Source organism: Myxocyprinus asiaticus, chromosome 5 (genome assembly GCF_019703515.2).
Source record: "Myxocyprinus asiaticus isolate MX2 ecotype Aquarium Trade chromosome 5, UBuf_Myxa_2, whole genome shotgun sequence".
In the NCBI taxonomy this organism is placed as follows: domain Eukaryota; kingdom Metazoa; phylum Chordata; class Actinopteri; order Cypriniformes; family Catostomidae; genus Myxocyprinus; species Myxocyprinus asiaticus.
In genome coordinates, this window is record NC_059348.1 from 7,783,049 (window position 1) to 7,800,570 (window position 17,522).

The 17,522-nt window shown below is 38.4% G+C and overlaps 1 protein-coding gene across 1 annotated transcript; it reads left to right on the forward strand.

Annotated features, from left to right (window-relative positions):
- The first annotated feature begins 431 nt into the window (after window positions 1-431).
- Window positions 432-5,890, forward strand: LOC127440809 (gastrula zinc finger protein XlCGF52.1-like). The gene is made up of 2 exons (XM_051697737.1): window positions 432-836; window positions 3,259-5,890. Exons 1-2 carry the CDS (start codon window positions 743-745, stop codon window positions 4,410-4,412), a joined length of 1,248 nt encoding a protein of 415 aa, XP_051553697.1. The 5' UTR covers window positions 432-742; the 3' UTR covers window positions 4,413-5,890.
- Window positions 5,891-17,522: the final 11,632 nt, after the last annotated feature.

Below are 17,522 nucleotides of genomic sequence, written 5' to 3' on the forward strand. Positions count from 1 at the left end.
ATTTTTCACTTTCTTTGTGAATATAAAACTTTGCTAAAATAATCATTAGAATTTCTCGTTTTCTGATATAGGCTGTATGGATTTTTAAAGTAAAATATCACACGGGTTTAAATGTATACGTTTTGTTAACTGTTGCTGTCATGTCTATTTTGAAGTAAATTCAAAAAGGAACAGAAGAATAAATAAATGTTCTGTGTTCTGTGTCTTCAACTGATGTGTTGCAAAAAATGCATCACATTATAGAATAGACATACAGTATCTTTGGATAATCGTAATCTACTGATATTTGTAAAATAATACCTTTATTTTATTAGAAATAACATATTTATATGGTAGTGTATAATTTATTGCCATGATAAAGAATGAGGCTTGAAAAGGAAACAGTAGATGGCGGTAATGCACTATTGTAGTTTGTGATTCACCGCTAAAAAAGAAGATGAAGAAGATACTAAGACACAAAAGAAAAATATAACCATTTCAAAATTGTTTGTTTATTATTCATCTTCCCATCATTGGACAATAGACAGCGGCATGATCGAAGATATGAAGTACTATTATCCAACATCAGACTTTAAATGAAACTCATCATAATCCGGACTAAATACAGTTTAAACAGCAAGTTTGGATTCGTGTTTATAAATGTCAGGAGTATCCTCATCATTCTAAAAGAAGACTTGTTTCAACAGGAACAGGAATAACTCCAGGTGTTTCAACTGAGATCTGCGGGATAAAACATTGTAAAATGATGTTTATTAAAGAAGAGAGTGAGGACATGAGTTATCCAGAATCATGCAGTTCAAATGTCATGAAAAATGAAGATACTGAGGAACAAACAGGTTGGTATCCATTATACATTTTTCATTACCTGTTTTTATGCACTACAGAAATGTCGTAATTCATTAAATCATCCCGTTCAATGTCTAAAGATTTTGATGTAATTTGATCTAATGTTTAATAATTGTTTAAATATTGCACATTATATAATAATAAAAATCCCTGAAATTATCAAATTTATTTTGAGACAAAATACTTATTTCTTATTATCAGTTTTGTTAAAGGTAATTAAATCAAAAGTTTTTCACTAACTGGCCAATAAGTAAAAAGGCCCCTATTAACAACACATTGATTTGATATGAAGAATGTTCAAAGTGGCTTCACATTGACTGATCCGATCACAACAGAGATTAATTTGTTTATAAAATACTTGAGATGTTATGAGATGTCAAATGTGATTAAAATTAACAGGAAATGACGTACCATTTTCTGAAGTGGGTATTCTGAATAAGTATTATCCTAATTCGTTACTTAAAAAAAGCATCTTGCTGTCTCTAAAGTATTTGCCTAAGTTGGCAAATTTTGCAATGTAACTTTTGACCTGATATCTAAACCTTATCACTATAAACTAGGCAGGGCTCGACAATAAGGACTGCCCGGGGCCAGTTGCTAGAACTGTCACTTGCCCGATCGGGCCAGTGCTGCATTTATAACATTAGTGCAAGAAAACAACAAGTGAGAGAGCACAACAATTACTCTGAGTGAACCAAGTATTCTATCTGACGAGCGAGTGCGATTCTATTTAGCTCACAAAGACGTGCGAGCACCTAATATACTGGACGCGCCAAGGCACAGTCGCGTGCAGACACTGAGCGCACTCTCCTAGCACTGTCCTCGCTGTTTTCCAATTGTCTTGGCAGCAGCTATTACCAATGTGTAGAGAATAGAAGGGCAAAAACCCCACTTAATGAATTTCGTACTTCGACTTTTGGCCATGTGAATACACTACACATGGCCAAAAGTTGTATGACAGCATGACTAAATGGGTGACCGAAAACACATCATCTCCTCCACAGAACTCTTCACTTAAAACTCATGTGTAACTGGCAGTATGGCTGAGGTTAATATGATGTATTTATGAATTTATATCTGTAAAGTGCTTATTTGGGATTACATAAGGCATATATCATATCTTGCAAATTATAAATGTGATTCAGTTTTGTGGGACAATGCCTTAAAAACATAATATATGTAAAAAAAAAAAATATTTATCTTCGGACACATTTTTAAAGCCATGATGGTAAAAACAGCTATTTATCATTTTTGTGTTGGGGCCAGTGAAAATTTTGGCAGGGCCAGTAAAAATCTGAAGCACTGGCCCGACTGGGCCAGTAGAAAAAATCCTTTGCGTTGAGCCCTGCTAGGGCTGTAACGGCACATGTATCCGCACTGAACTGAACGGAAACAGGGCCTTCGGTATGGTACACGCAGTCACACGAATGATTACATATTTTAGCAAGTGTGAAACCAATATGAAAACAACATATAATGAAAAACACAAATGGCACAGAACTAAAATGAAAAAAGATTGCAGGACCGCACAGAATCAAAACTTAACAGAACAGAGCGGCACACGATGCATGTGAAGTTTACTAGCTAGCTTGCAATTTTTCCCCAACTATGATGGATCTAAACAAAATATAAATATGTCAGATTTAAATAAGCCAGAGATTGAGGACCCACCGCAGTCTCTAAAGTCTGTTGTTTGGGAACATTATGGTTTCACAATAAACTATAGTAATACTGGGGAACGAGTAGTGAACAGGACAAAGGCTGTCGGCTCTGTTTCACCGAAGTCGGGTATGTCTCATGCAGCAAATCGAACATGACTCATTTTCGGCAACATCATAACATGTGTCTCTTGAGCTAATGGGAGCGAAGCATAAACAGCCTGTGCAAGTTAGTCTCGCTACAGCATTCAAGCAGCCTCTCACTGCAAGCTCAGACAGAGCTAAAGCGCCATAGGAGTATTTATTGCTGTAGATACGTGACTATACTCAGTCGTCGAGAACAAAGGATTTAAGCATCTGCTTACGTACTTGAGCCCCGTTATAAACTTGAAAATTGAGTGATAAGTACAAGTGGTGAGCTGAAAGGCAAAAGACACAAATCTGCACCAATTATGTCTTAATTTTGTTACAATTATTATAATTGCACTTTTTTTTAATTATTTATGTTTTAATAAAATGTGCATCTAAGAGGCTCTTAAGTATTGAATTGTAATTTCATTGAAGAAATACACATTGTGCAGTCATGTATAAATGAGCCTTCACAAAAATATTATATGTTTTTACTGTATTTGATGGAATTAACATGAGAAAGGTAGAATTAACCATTTGCACATTAAAGATCACATTGAAATAGACTCTGCTATTAAATTGCAAATCTAGAAATGAATGTTGAAAATAAATATTTTCATTTTAGACCTGATGAAATTGAAAGAGGAAAGTCAACAACTGAATCAAGTGGAGGAGAAACACCATCTGTTTCCGAGAGTTGATGATTTTGTAACTGGACAAAACTCACAAAAAAGAACTCAAAGACTGAGAGTAAAAAAATCTTTCACCTGCCCTCTGTGTGGAAACAGTTTTTCAGAGAGATGTCACCTTAAGAGACACTTGAAAATCCACACTGGAGAGAAGCCTTTCACCTGCCCTCTTTGTATGAAGAGTTTCAGAGATAGAAGTAATCTGCAGAGTCACATGAGAATCCACACTGGAGAGAAACCTTACACATGCACTCACTGTATGAAGAGTTTTAGAGACAACAGTCACCTTCAGAGACACATAAGAATGCACACTGGAGAAAAACCTTACACCTGCCATCTGTGTGTGAAGAGTTTTACACGTAAAGGAAGTCTTAAGATGCACATTCGAATTCACAAAGGTGAGAGGCCTTTCACCTGCCATCAGTGTGGGAATTCTTTCACACAGAAAGTAAATCTAAATATGCATATTCAAATTCACGAAGGTAAGAGGCCTTTTACCTGCCATCAGTGTGGGAATACTTTCACACGTAAAGGGAGTCTTTCTAAGCACATGAGAATTCACACTGGTGAGAAGCCTTACACATGCCCTCACTGTGAGAAGAGTTTCAGACAGGCATGCAATCTCAAAAGTCATCTATCTGTGCATTCTGGAGAAAAGTCATATAGCTGTGATCAGTGCGGCAAAACATTTTCTTCTGCATCAATCTTAAGATCACACCGGAAAATTCATCCAATTGAGAAGCCATACTTGTGTTCATTTTGTGGAAAGAGTTTTTCACAGCTGCACACTTTAAAAGAGCACCAGAACATACATACTGGTGTGAGAGATCATGTGTGCTCTGAGTGTGGGAAGGCTTTTCTCAGAGCTAACGACTTGGAACGTCACAAAAGAATCCATACTGGAGAAAAACCTTACAAGTGTTCACATTGTGGAAAGAATTTCAGTCAGTCAAGAACCCTAAAAGCACATGAGAGAGTGCATACTGGAGATAAGCCATACCACTGTACTTCATGTGGGAAGAGTTTCACCCAAGCAAGTACTCTTCTGACTCATAATAAAAAAAAGCTTTGTCCAGAGTTTTCACAATGAGCAAAGTTCATCTTTGTGTTATGTAAATGTTGTGACATTTCGAAAAACCAGAAGATGGAATTTCTCTCAAAAGATTACAGTTATAAATAAAGTTGCAAGCAGCAATTACAGGGCCAAACATACCAATGGCAAACATTTTGATTGAATATAGAATTCCAGTGATGATTTTAAGTAGAGTGGTGGAAAAAGACATGTTTAATTACAAGTAGTGTCACACAACTGCTTTTAAGATTCAACCAATAGGTTGAGCTGTCACCAAAATCAATATAGTATTGTCAGGGCTTGGTCACAATGCCAATTTTCATGTCAGTACGCCAAAACATTCATGAGGTACAGCCTCAAATCCTTATTGGCACCTTGCCATGAAATTGATTGATGCATTACACAAGAATGGCTTGATCTATCAAAAAGCTTTTCATAACTTTTTGTCATGAGTGTACCTAGGTGATACATGCCAAATTTCATGCAAACTGGATATATGGCCAAGGAGGAGTTCGAAAAAGTAGGTTTTCAGTTATATTCAAAATGGCGGACAGTTAGTATGTCTGACTATGGCAAATCCGGCATTATACTCGGGATGACCTAAGGAAGCTAATTACACAAGTCTTATGACAATAGGCTAAAGTAATCAGCCCCATGTTAATTTTAGTATGTTTGCCATCAATTTTGTTGCAGCGGTACACGAAAACGGTTTGGTCTATCATCATGAATTCCATCATTTTTTGTCATGAGTGTCTCTAGATGAGTGGTTCTCAACCCTGTTCCTGGAGCCCCCCCCAAACACTTTTTGGATATCTCCCTAATCAAACACACCTGATTCAACTCATCAGCTCGTTAGTGGAGACTCCAAGACCTGAACTGGGTGTGTCAGAAAAGGGAGATATACAAAATGTGCTTTGTTGGGGGGCCTCCAAGAACAGGCTTGGGAACCACTGATCTAGATGTTAAGTGCAACATTTTGAGAGAATGGACATACAGCCTAGCAGGAGCTCAAAAAAGTAGTTGTTTTTTCAAAATGGTGGAAAATCTAGTCAGGACTTGACTCAGCATGAGCCAAAGAATCAGAGGAAATATTTTTGTTTCTAGCCCTAACAGTTCAAAAGTTATGAGCATAAACTTACATTAAGTGCAACTTTGAACAGTTGGTGGTGCTACAGGGTTTGAGTTAGAGACAGCAAATTTGGGTCAGTTTTAGTTCAATGTGTCAATTTCACAACTTTCCTAAGGGTTTTATGGGCTGCCGTAAACTTCGAGAGTGGGCGAATAATAATAATAAGATGAAGAAAACTAATGGATACAATAGGTGTCTATGCACCATTGGTGCTTAGCCCCTAATTATGTCATTTATTGTCAATACTAGTGTATATTGTGCTAAATTTTCATGAAAACTCTCAAATTGTATATTTTATGTAATGTGTTGTTACGTCCGGGGACGTTTAATTTTATTCATATACAGGTGCTGGTCATATAATTAGAATATCATCAAAAAGTTGATTTATTTCACTAATTCCATTCAAAAAGTGAAACTTGTATATTATATTCATTCATTACACACAGACTGATATATTTCAAATGTTTATTTCTTTTAATTTTGATGATTATAACTGACAACTAAGGAAAATCCCAAATTCAGTATCTCAGAAAATTAGAATATTGTGAAAAGGTTCAATATTGAAGACACCTGGTGCCACACTCTAATCAGCTAATTAACTCAAAACACCTGCAAAGGCCTTTAAATGGTCTCTCAGTCTAGTTCTGTACGCTACACAATCATGGGGAAGACTGCTGACTTGACAGTTGTCCAAAAGACGACCACTGACACGTTGCCCAAGGAGGGCAAGACACAAAAGGTCATTGCAAAAGAGGCTGGCTGTTCACAGAGCTCTGTGTCCAAGCACATTAATAGAGAGGCGAAGGGAAGGAAAAGATGTGGTAGAAAAAAGTGTACAAGCAATAGGGATAACCGCACCCTGGAGAGGATTGTGAAACAAAACCCATTCAAAAATGTGGGGGAGAACCACTACGCACAGACGTAGGCAAGACATGGGTTTCAGCTGTCGCATTCCTTGTGTCAAGCCACTCTTGAACAACAGACAGCGTCTGAAGCGTCTCGCCTGGGCTAAAGACAAAAAGGACTGGACTGCTGCTGAGTGGTCCAAAGTTATGTTCTCTGATGAAAGTAAATTTTGCATTTCCTTTGGAAATCAGGGTCCCAGAGTCTGGAGGAAGAGAGGAGAGGCACACAATCCATGTTGCTTGAGGTCCAGTGTAAAGTTTCCACAGTCAGTGATGGTTTGGGGTGCCATGTCATCTGCTGGTGTTGGTCCACTGTGTTTTCTGAGGTCCAAGGTCAATGCAGCTGTATACCAGGAAGTTTTAGAGCACTTCATGCTTCCTGCTGCTGACCAACTTTATGGAGATGAAGATTTCATTTTCTAACAGGACTTGGCACCTGCACACAGTGCCAAAGCAACCAGTATCTGGTTTAAGGACCATGGTATCCCTGTTCTTAATTGGCCAGCAAACTCGCCTGACCTTAACCCCATAGAAAACCTATGGGGTGTTGTGAAGAGGAAGATGCGATATGCCAGACCCAACAATGCAGAAGAGCTGAAGGCCACTATCAGAGCAACCTGGGCTCTCATAACACCTGAGCAGTGCCACAGACTGATCGACTCCATGCCACGCCGCATTGCTGCAGTAATTCAGGCAAAAGGAGCCCCAACTAAGTATTGAGTGCTGTACATGCTCATACTTTTCATGTTCATACTTTTCAGTTGGCCAAGATTTCTAAAAATCCTTTCTTTGTATTGGTCTTAAGTAATATTCTAATTTTCAGTTATAATCATCAAAATTAAAAGAAATAAACATTTGAAATATATCAGTCTGTGTGTAATGAATGAATATAATATACAAGTTTCACTTTTTGAATGGAATTAGTGAAATAAATCAACTTTTTGATGATATTCTAATTATATGACCAGCACCTGTATTTGCTGTTAATTTATCTATTTACAGCAAAGATGATGTATGATGGGCTGTGGGTTTGTGGGACCATGAAAATGTAAAAATTGTTGTAACATAAAAACATCCATTGAATGATGGTAAATATGATGAGTGTCTCTTTCTTATTAAAAGAAAGCACAGTGTGTATAACGGTTTATATAGTGCAACAGATTCAATGTAAACAAAGAACAATTGGGGCAAACGAACAGTAGTGAATACAAGTTTAAACTAAATTTGTGCAAACAAAATGTCAAAAAGATAATAAACAATTTTTATACGTATTTGTCACTTTCACTTATTTGTCATGTGTGATTATTCAGATCTCATTTTAAAGAAATAGTACACCAAAAAAAAAAAGAGAATTCTCTCATTTACTCGCTTATCATGCAGTCTCAAACTCATATAGCTTACTTTCTTCTTCAGAACCCAAACTAAGATATTTTGTACATGATGTGTTTGTCCATATAATGCAAGTCAATGTGACCTCAAAATGTTTGAGCTACAAAAAGGGCAAAATAAAAGTGAAAAGAAGCATCAATTTCTTTCAAGAACAAAAACATCTTGGTAAACTATGAACTGTAGTGTACATCACCCAGACATCTATTTGTGTGTTTTCATCTAGAAGACATATTTTTAAGAGTGTTTGCTTATCTGTAATATATGTAAATCTGCTCTTTATAAGATGTTTATCAGAAGTTTGAGCACAAAAGTAAGAATGTGATTCTTTACGAATGAAACGCTCTTAAACAGACATCTGGGAGATTTCAGAATCAGAATCGGCTTTATTGCCAAGTATACTTACACATACAAGGAATTTGTCTTGGTGACACATTTTTTTATTTTTTCAGAAGAATGTAATGGCAGAAGAGGTTAGATGTGTTGGATAAATATAAAAAAGACAAAACTGTGTATTGCACATAGTTATTGCTCAGTGGGGCAGTTTAACTGTTCATGAGATGGATAGCCTGAGGGAAAAAATTGTTCCTGTGCCTGACAGTTCTGGTGCTCAGAGCTCTGAAGCGTCGGCCAGAAGGCAACAGTTCAAAAAGGTAATGGGCAGGGTGAGTGGGGTCCTGAGTGATTTTTCCAGCTTTTTTCCTCACTCTGGAAGTGTATAGTTCTTGAAGGGGGGGCAGGGGGCAACCAATAATCCTCTCAGCAGTCCGAACTGTCCTTTGTAGTCTTCTGATGTCTGATTTCGTAGCTGAACCAAACCAGACAGTTATTGAAGTGCAGAGGACAGACTCAATGACTGCTGAGTACAACTGTACAGCAGCGCCTGTGGCAGGTTGAACTTCCTCAGCTGGCTAAGGAAGTACAACCTCTGCTGGGCCTTTTTCACAGTAGAGTCAATGTGTGTCTCCCACTTCAGGTCCTGTGAGATGGTAGTGTCCAGGAACCTGAATGACTCCACTGCTGCCACAGTGCTGTTTAGAATGGTGAGGGGGTTCAGTGTTGGGGTGTTCCTCCTAAAATCCACAATCATCTCCACCGTTTTGAGCATGTTCAGCTCAAGGTTGTTTTGACTGCACCAGACAGCCAGCTGTTCAACCTCCCTTCTGTATGCAGACTCATCATCATCTTGGATGAGGCCGATGACAGTGGTGTCATCTGCAAACTTGAGGAGCTTGACAGAGGGGTCCTTGGTGATGCAGTCATTGGTGTAGAGGGAGAAGAGTAGTGGGGAGAGCACACATCCCTGGGGGGCACCAGTGCTGATTGTACAGGTGCTGGAAGTGAGTTTCCCCTGTCTCACAAGCTGCTGCCTGTCTGTCAGAAAGCTGGTAATCCACTGACAGATAGACATGGGAACAGAGAGTTGGTGTAATTTATTCTGGAGTATAGCTGGGATGATGGTGTTGAAAGCCGAATTGAAGTCCACAAAAAGGATCCTTGCATATGTCCCTGGTCTGTCCAGATGTTGCAGGATATGATGCAATCCCATGCTGACTGCATCATCCACAGACCTGTTTGCTCGATAAGCAAATTGAACGGGATCTAGAAAGGGTCCAGTGATGTTCTTCAGGTGGGCCAACACCAGTCTCTCAAATGATTTCATGACCACAGACGTCAGGGCGACAGGTCTGCAGTCATTAAGTCCTGTGATTTTTGGTTTCTTTGGGACAGGAATAATGATTGAAGGTTTGAAGCAGCATGGGACTTCACACTGCTCCAGTGATCTATTGAAGATTTGTGTGAAGATTGGGGCCAGCTGGTTAGCACAGGACCGAAGACACGCTGGTGAGACGCCATCTGGGCCTGAAGCTTTCCTCGTCTTTTGTTTCCGAAAGACCTGGCTCACATCATCTTCACAGATCTTGAGTGCAGGTTGAGTAGCAGGAGGGGGGAGGAGGGGGGTTGCAGGAGGTGTTGGTGTTTGTGTGAAGGTCAGAGTGGGTGTAGGATGTGAGATTGGGCCTTTCAAATCTGCAGTAGAACACATTCAGGTCGTCAGCCAGTTGTTGGTCCACCACAGGGTTGGGGGTAGGAGTCCTGTAATTTGTGAGTTGTTTCATGCCACTCCACACTGATGCAGGGTCGTTAGCTGAAAACTTGTTTATCAGCTTCTCATAGTATCTTCTTTTAGCCACTCTGATTTCAGTGTGTTCCTGGCCTGATTGTACAAGACTTTATCCCCACCCCTGTAAGTATCCTCTTTGGCCTGACGAAGCTGCCTGAGCTCTGCTGTAAACCATGATTTGTCATTGTTGAACTTTAAATAAGTCCTCACAGAAACTGATATATGATATCGTAGCAGGCTTGTAGTTCCCGCTCTGCTTCATTGGTCCATCTCTTTACAGTCCTTACTACAGGCTTGGTTGATTTTAGTTTCTGCCTGTAGTTTGGAAGAAGAACCAGACAGTGATCAGAGAGTCCCAAAGCTGCTCTAGGGACAGAGCGATATGCATCCTTTATTGTTGTGTAGCAATGATCCAGTATGTTCCTGTCTCTGGTGGGGCATGTAATGTGCTGTTTGTATTTGGGCAGTTCACGTGTGAGATTTGCTTTGTTAAAATCCCCAAGAATAATTATAACTGAGTCCGGGTATTGTTGTTCTGTGTCTGTAATTTGATCAGTCAGCTGTTGCAGCGCTGTGTTCACACAAGCATTTGGCACGATATACACACTCACCAGAATAAACAAGGAAAGCTCCCGTGGCGAGTAGAACGGCTTACAGTTAATAAAGAGCGCTTCCAAATTAGGACAGCACATCCTCTTTACCGTTGTTACATCTGTACACCAACTTTCATTGATGTAAAAGCATGTTCCACCGCCTCTCGTTTTCCCCGTTAACTGAGAAAATGGCACTTTCTCCATGGTCCCTTAATTCAGTGTTTCCAACCGCTGTGCAACGGCATACTAGTGATTGTCTAGTTTAGACTAAGATTTTCAGGTGTGCCGTGGAAAATTATCCAATTCCACAAAATAAAAATAAATGCATGGAAAAAAAAATTATTTCAGGGATCCAAACTCCTCACCTTTCGGAGAAATTCACCGTTTTGAAACCATAATCGGTCAATTTTGTGATTGTGAAGAGCAATGATTAATGTGCAAAAGTGACTGATATTTATACACGTTAAGGGTCTTTTACATGACTCGCGTCTATGGCGTGAACTCCGTGCCAAAACCTAGTGTCCGATCGACCGACCGACCGACTGAACGTGAAACCGAACGTCTTGTGCTTTGAGTGTCTAACACGGAGGGTGACCCACGTGACGTCAACATCTTGAAATTAACTTGTTTTTAACTATGTAAGGATCCAAGCTGTTGTTTAAAGACTATAAATGGACAATACAGGCAGTGGCGGAGCCAGAGGGGTGTCCGGGGTGGCACTGGACACCTCTGACATCCGATTGGCCACCCCGGGTGCCACCCCAACATTTTATTCGTTACTGGCAGTTGCTGATGCTGATTTTTTTTGGGTGTAAGAATTAAGGGTGATTGTATGTAGGTTGGTGGAGTAAGGTAAATCAGGAGATTGTATGTAGAGTGACAATGGTCCATTTGGGTGATAGGTGGCGGTAATGCACTTATGTGTCTGCGATCTGCCGTAAAACAAGAAGAAGAACTTTTCTTTTTGACGTTCGCTGGCAGCGCGCACAGTTTTCAAATGGACGACGAGCCGAGGAGGAGAGAATATGGTTGCAAGATACAGAAGAATAAGAAAACGTTGTATTTGAAGTAAGTGTTTAAGGTTTAGCATCATGTTTGTTTGCTGAATAAATTTTATGAGACGCTGTGTGAGTTAATAAGGCTCCAATAGGCTACCAGTTATTCAGATTAGAGAGATCGTTTTGCAATTTAGCATAACAATCCTTACGCTTACATCTGTGCTAGTAATACACGCATATATTGTGCAGTGTGTAAGTTACAGTATACAAATGTTTAGCTAATGTAGGCTACAGCTTTAGCGAGTTAACATTTAGCAGTTTGAAATCGATTAGCTAGTTCAGTTACTTCAGTTCAGAGTAGGGCTAGCAATGATCAAACTGGTAACTTAGACTGGTAGTTGATTTTAATGTACAGTTATGAAAATTAGGATTTGTAATTAAGATAAAAATTTTGGTAATTGGATGATTAGATGTAACCATAGGCTGTCATATTTTTGCACAGGATCAATTAAACATGAAAAGAAAGGGAGAGATATCAGAGTTCTTTTTAAAGAAGCACAAACTGGCAGATCAGGTGCAAACATACCCCAGCCCTTGCATCACCACTGGACCCCAGAGCAGCTCCCTAGCTGAGGCTAGTCAGAGTCAGTGTGGTCAGACTTCAGGACCACCAACAGGTCAGAGCATCTACCAGACACAGGCAGTCAGTCACATGCCAAGTTCAGGAATTTAAGTTGAGATGATTTTGTCAGATTAACAGGATAGTTCACCCAAAAATGAAAATTCAGTCATCATTTACTCACCCTCATGTCATTCCAAACCTGTATGACCTTCTTCTGCAGAACACAAAATAAGATATTTTGAAGCATGTTGGTAACCAAATAGTTTTGGGTTCCCATCAACTTCCATTGTATTTTTTCTTTCTATACTATGGATGTTGATGGGAACCAAAACTGTTTGGTTACCAACATGCTTCAAAATATCTTCTTTTGTGTTCTGCAGAAGAAAGTCAGTCATACAGGTTTGGACCTTTAAAATGTTGGTTCATGTGTGTTCTTGTTGTTGATGGCTGTGGCATTTATATTGTGATAATACACTAATGGTTCTTGTGTTATAAATAGATGTATCAAGGGATGACACAGAGACCTCTGGTTCTGAGCAAGAGCTGCCAGGAGATGTCATTGAGCCCCTCCCAACTGCATCAAGCACCAGATTTGCTGATCCAAAAGGACCCAGTGGTAGGCCAGACCTATACTTTAAACTACACAATTTAGTTAGCAGCTGTTAGTATCTAATCTTGTGGATCCGTTAATTATACATTTCCATAGAGATAAGACACATTATTTAACATTATTTTATTATAATATTATTTATTTTGCATTTCAGACATCTCTAGATCCAGAGAAGAGGGTCCTGTACAGCCATGTTTGAAAACATTTCCCAGAACTCAGTGTGGTACTAGGAAAAGGGCTTTCAACAGCTCCTGGTATAAGGACAATTCATGGCTTGAATATTCTGTAAGTCAAGATTCAGCTTATTGTTGTACAGTTGGCACTGTACCCACTTCATGCAACTTGTGGACACAAACAGAGTGACCCAATTCTTTCCACTATGTGAGTACTGTGTGTGAGTGTGTGTGTTTTTGTGTGTTATTATTATCAATACCAGAAAAACAGCTTCTAAATCATATATACTACATTTTTTTAAATTTAAAAATGCATTTTTGTGACGTTTAGGTGATGGATAGGTTTAGGGGATAGAAAATACAGTTTGTACAGTATAAAAATCATTATGGAAATTCCCCATAAAACATGGAAACCCAACATTTTGTGTGTGTGTGTGTGTGTGTGGACCCCCAAAAGTAGCAGTGGCCACCCCCTGGCCATCCCAAGTATAAAACTCTAGTTCCGCCACTGAATACAGGCACTAGATGTAGATATTTTATACCAACTGGTTTCCTGTATCCTGATGTACTTCCCTCAATAAGCATTCAGAGAAAGGTGTTGTAGGCTATTCTAAGTCATTCTGACTAATGAATTTTCTATGTTTGATTAATTTTTAAAAAAATGTAAAAAAAAAGCTACCACCTGTCTATCATGACTTTCTCTGATAAATTTTAAAGAAACATATCTCTTAACACATTCCATGACAGAAGGATCTAAAGTTCTGTTTTCATTTTTCAAAGGCAACGTGTGTTTGTGAGTCTGTGTGTGCTTGTGAGTTACTTAAAGAGAGCAAACATACTGAACATACAGTACATACATACTAAGTCTTAATTCATTTCTTTCTATTTTTTATATTATTTTATTATTCATATATATATCATTTTTATATAATCATTTTTGAATCATTTTTCATATTGTTATTTGTCAAATTGTTAAATTTTATGTTGTGTGCTATATTGTCTCACAGGTTAGAGATAAAGAGTTTCAATTTCAAGGTCTTCAATGTCATGGGATGATGTTGTGAAGAAGTAATTGTCTATTGACTTTGCATGGTATAGTAACACTTGTTGAATTTGTGCTGGTCAGACAAAGTCAGACAGAGCATTGAGAAAGACACAATTAAGATTATTCAATAAACTCTGCTCATTTTTACCATCACTTCGTCTCCTTCTTTCTTCTGTATTCTCCCTGCTGACTCTTGGGCTGGTAGGAGAGTAAGTTAATATAAGCTGTTGATGTTGACTGGTTTTGGATATCAGACAGAACTCTGATATATTGATATCTTCTGATGGAGAGAGAGGTCTTGTGTACACTGGATCTAACATGCATTTTCACTGCCTCATGTTTTCATATTCTAAGCATATCATTGAATACTATACATGGCATCACATCTCTGTCTATAGGATATACATAGGCGGTGGGTGAATTAATTGCAGGATAAGGGTACGTAAATAAAATGAAGTAAAGAAATAGATAGATAACATTTAAAATGCAATAACATTTTCCCATCTGAATCCATACATTAATTTATTTCAAATGGCAGGTTCTGCCTACTGAACAATATTCACACTCCACACAAAACACGCCAAATGAATTTATTTTAGATTATTGTTATCTGCACAGACATATTCATATTGATAATTATACATCTCAAATTGATGCCTATCAACCTATAAGTCTTTATATAGTCAGTCGCTGTATCCCTCTTTCCAGGAAATCTAGAGAATCTCCAGATGATGTCATGTGCAGCTTTAAGAGAGCCTTTAGAGCCTTCTTTCACAGTTTCTTGGCCAGACAACCTTCTTCTGGATCTCTTCTGAGCTTCCGAAGTTTTGTCTGTAAAACATATACATAGATACCCATATTTCCTGATGAATATTTCAACGTTGGGCAAATGAAGATATAAATTAGGTTATACTACTGCATGCCTGCCCATAGAATAATCATTAAAAGCAAAAATTACCAACTGGTTACCAACAAACAACTATTGATCCTCGATGTTGCCACAACGTCATCATGACAGACTGGCACCGTTCCATAGTTAAGTTGTGGCAACGTATCCATGAATTTCATTTTTCTGGTTGTCACAATGTAATCAGTTACATTGCCACGACGAAAGTTTGGTCATCGAATTACGGTGCAGTTACATAATGGACATGTAATTTGGCTAGCTGTGATGCAGGGGCGCCTGCAGGATTTAATCTGAGGGTACGCACAGAAATCTGCCTAATAAACCTTATATCTAGTCGGGGGCCCCTCCCCAGTAGGAAAGCTCAGCAAAAACAGATTGAGGGGTGGCATGTTGTTCTGTTGTCATGCGCAAATACGCTGTTGTCAGTGCTCTCAGAGCTGTTCATGATAGAGGTCCACCAGATTGCGGCAGTTTTTCAAGTAGGACTTTTAGTTCAGGTTTGTGATTTATGAAAAAAAATATACAGGCCTTCCGAACTTGTTTCGGCCACACGCTCTCACTCACAGATACGTGCGAATGGATGAGTTAACATTCATACCAAACGTGTCTGCTCTGTTTTCCATTGTTTTCCTATGTAAACTCGCGCTCGACGAACGTCCGTGTCTGCTGCACTGCGTCTCGCTGTTTCTTGAGGACCTGCACGTTTTTAGATACAGTGTCAAAAGTTAAAAAGAACTTCAGGTCTCAAAAACGCTGTTTCACTGAACGCTGTTTCACTGAACGCTGTTTCACTCAAAAACTTTGATTCATTCGTTGCGCTGCGTCTAGATTGTTTTTAGCGCAGAGATTTAACGTTCTGAACAAGTTAAGGTTGCAAAGAGGTTACTGTTACAACGTTTAACAGTATTCCAGATTCACCAAGTAAAATTTACGCACTTTCAGCAATGTTTTTTTTTCCCCTTCTGCTCTAGTGTGCAGAGGGACTGCCATGCCTTATATGTCTACTGTTACAATACTGGAACGAATGTTGCCAACGATGCTTACATAAAACAGCCTTTTGCAACATGGTGAACAATACACTGCAGTGTCAGAATATAAGCTCCTGGTGAAAGTAAATTAAATAAGACAGAAATATATTACTATTGTATATAGCAAATCCTCAAAGTAATAATAATAATACTGTATCAAATTATAATGACAAACTGGACAACAATAAATAACTGTTGGCTTATAATAATAATATATAAAAACTGTAGTAGGTTTTACACACCCTGTTCATTAAAAAAAAAAAAGTGTTTTGTAAAAATATATGTAGGTGTTGTGGAGTATTGAAGACAATTCCCGCTCAGTAAGAAAACTCTCGAAGTCAGGAGTTCCAGGTGTCAAAGGTTAGAGTTTATTGAGCAGACCAACAAACCCTAGATGTCAGCTGAGATCTGAATCTCTTGGTCCAGACCCTCATCTTTTATACAGTTTCTTATCTGGCATTACCTCATGTCTACGCCCCTCTATTATTTTTTTTTTTTTTTTTGTAGTCAATGGATATTGTCTGCCACCATTATTTTACAGAGCCTCTGACTTCTTTTTAATGGTGGAAACCTGGCTTTTAGTCCATTTTTAAAAAAATAACCTTTTAAATTCATTTATTATAAAAGTATACATTTTAAGTAGATAAAATGTAACAGTCTTGAGCATAATACGGTCACTTTTGACCAATGGTTGTGTTAATCTTTAACTTAGCTGTGTTTCCCAGTGCTTTCTAGTATCATGGTACCATTGTTTCTGCTACAGCTGAGTGCACTGTGTGTTTCTTGCAGCATAAACACTTTTAATAACCTCATATGCTCTCTCCTGGGTCTTACAAAGTCCAGGCTATTCTATATAAGTACTTTTCTATGTTTGATATATAAAAATACACTATGATATAGAAAAATATACTATATAGGTAAGGTACAGGTTTTTTTCACTGTATTGTGGAAAACTGGAAAATATGCATTTATTAACTTTAACTAGATTTTTATGTTTCAGTAAACATTTTGAATGTGCTTGGCTACAATGGCTGATAGGATGAATTTAAAATTATGATTTAAAATCAATTTTATGTTATTTTTTAAGCAAAAAATTTCAAAATGGGGCCCCGGGTTGATCAGTTGCTTGGGGCCTCAGAAATCATAAACCTGCCCTGTCTGGGGGCATGCTCCCCCAGGAGAATTATTATTATTTATTTATTTTTTGCCAAAAAAACAATACCAAAGCGATCAATTCTGGTGACTTTGAGATAAGCATTTCTTTTATTTTCTCGAGTATGAGTAGCATTCATGTAACTATTGGCTAAAGCATTTCTTCCAGTAACCATTCAGACAGACTCTTTTTCGCACTAAAAAAAGCAAAACTTTTCAACTCGACAGCGTCTAAAAACGTAGAGATGCTAAAAACATAGTGAAACTTGACGCAGTTGTCAAAAGACATCCATCAAGCGAATGTTTACATGGAAAACGATTGAAAAACAGCGCGAGCGGACCCAAAAACGTGTTCAGTTTGAACAGCCCCTTGTTCAGATGACACAGCACTAGCTGTAGTTTCTCAAAGTTACCTCTCAAAAAGACAGCCTTTTGTTTCATTTGATTGTAAATGT

Excerpts from the sequence above, each read along its gene's own strand:
- LOC127440809 (XM_051697737.1), top strand. The coding sequence starts at position 743 with ATGATGTTTATTAAAGAAGAGAGTGAGGACATGAGTTATCCAGAATCA. Across the intron at positions 837-3,258 it reads AGATACTGAGGAACAAACAG|ACCTGATGAAATTGAAAGAG; the intron begins GTTGGTATCCAT and ends TTTTCATTTTAG.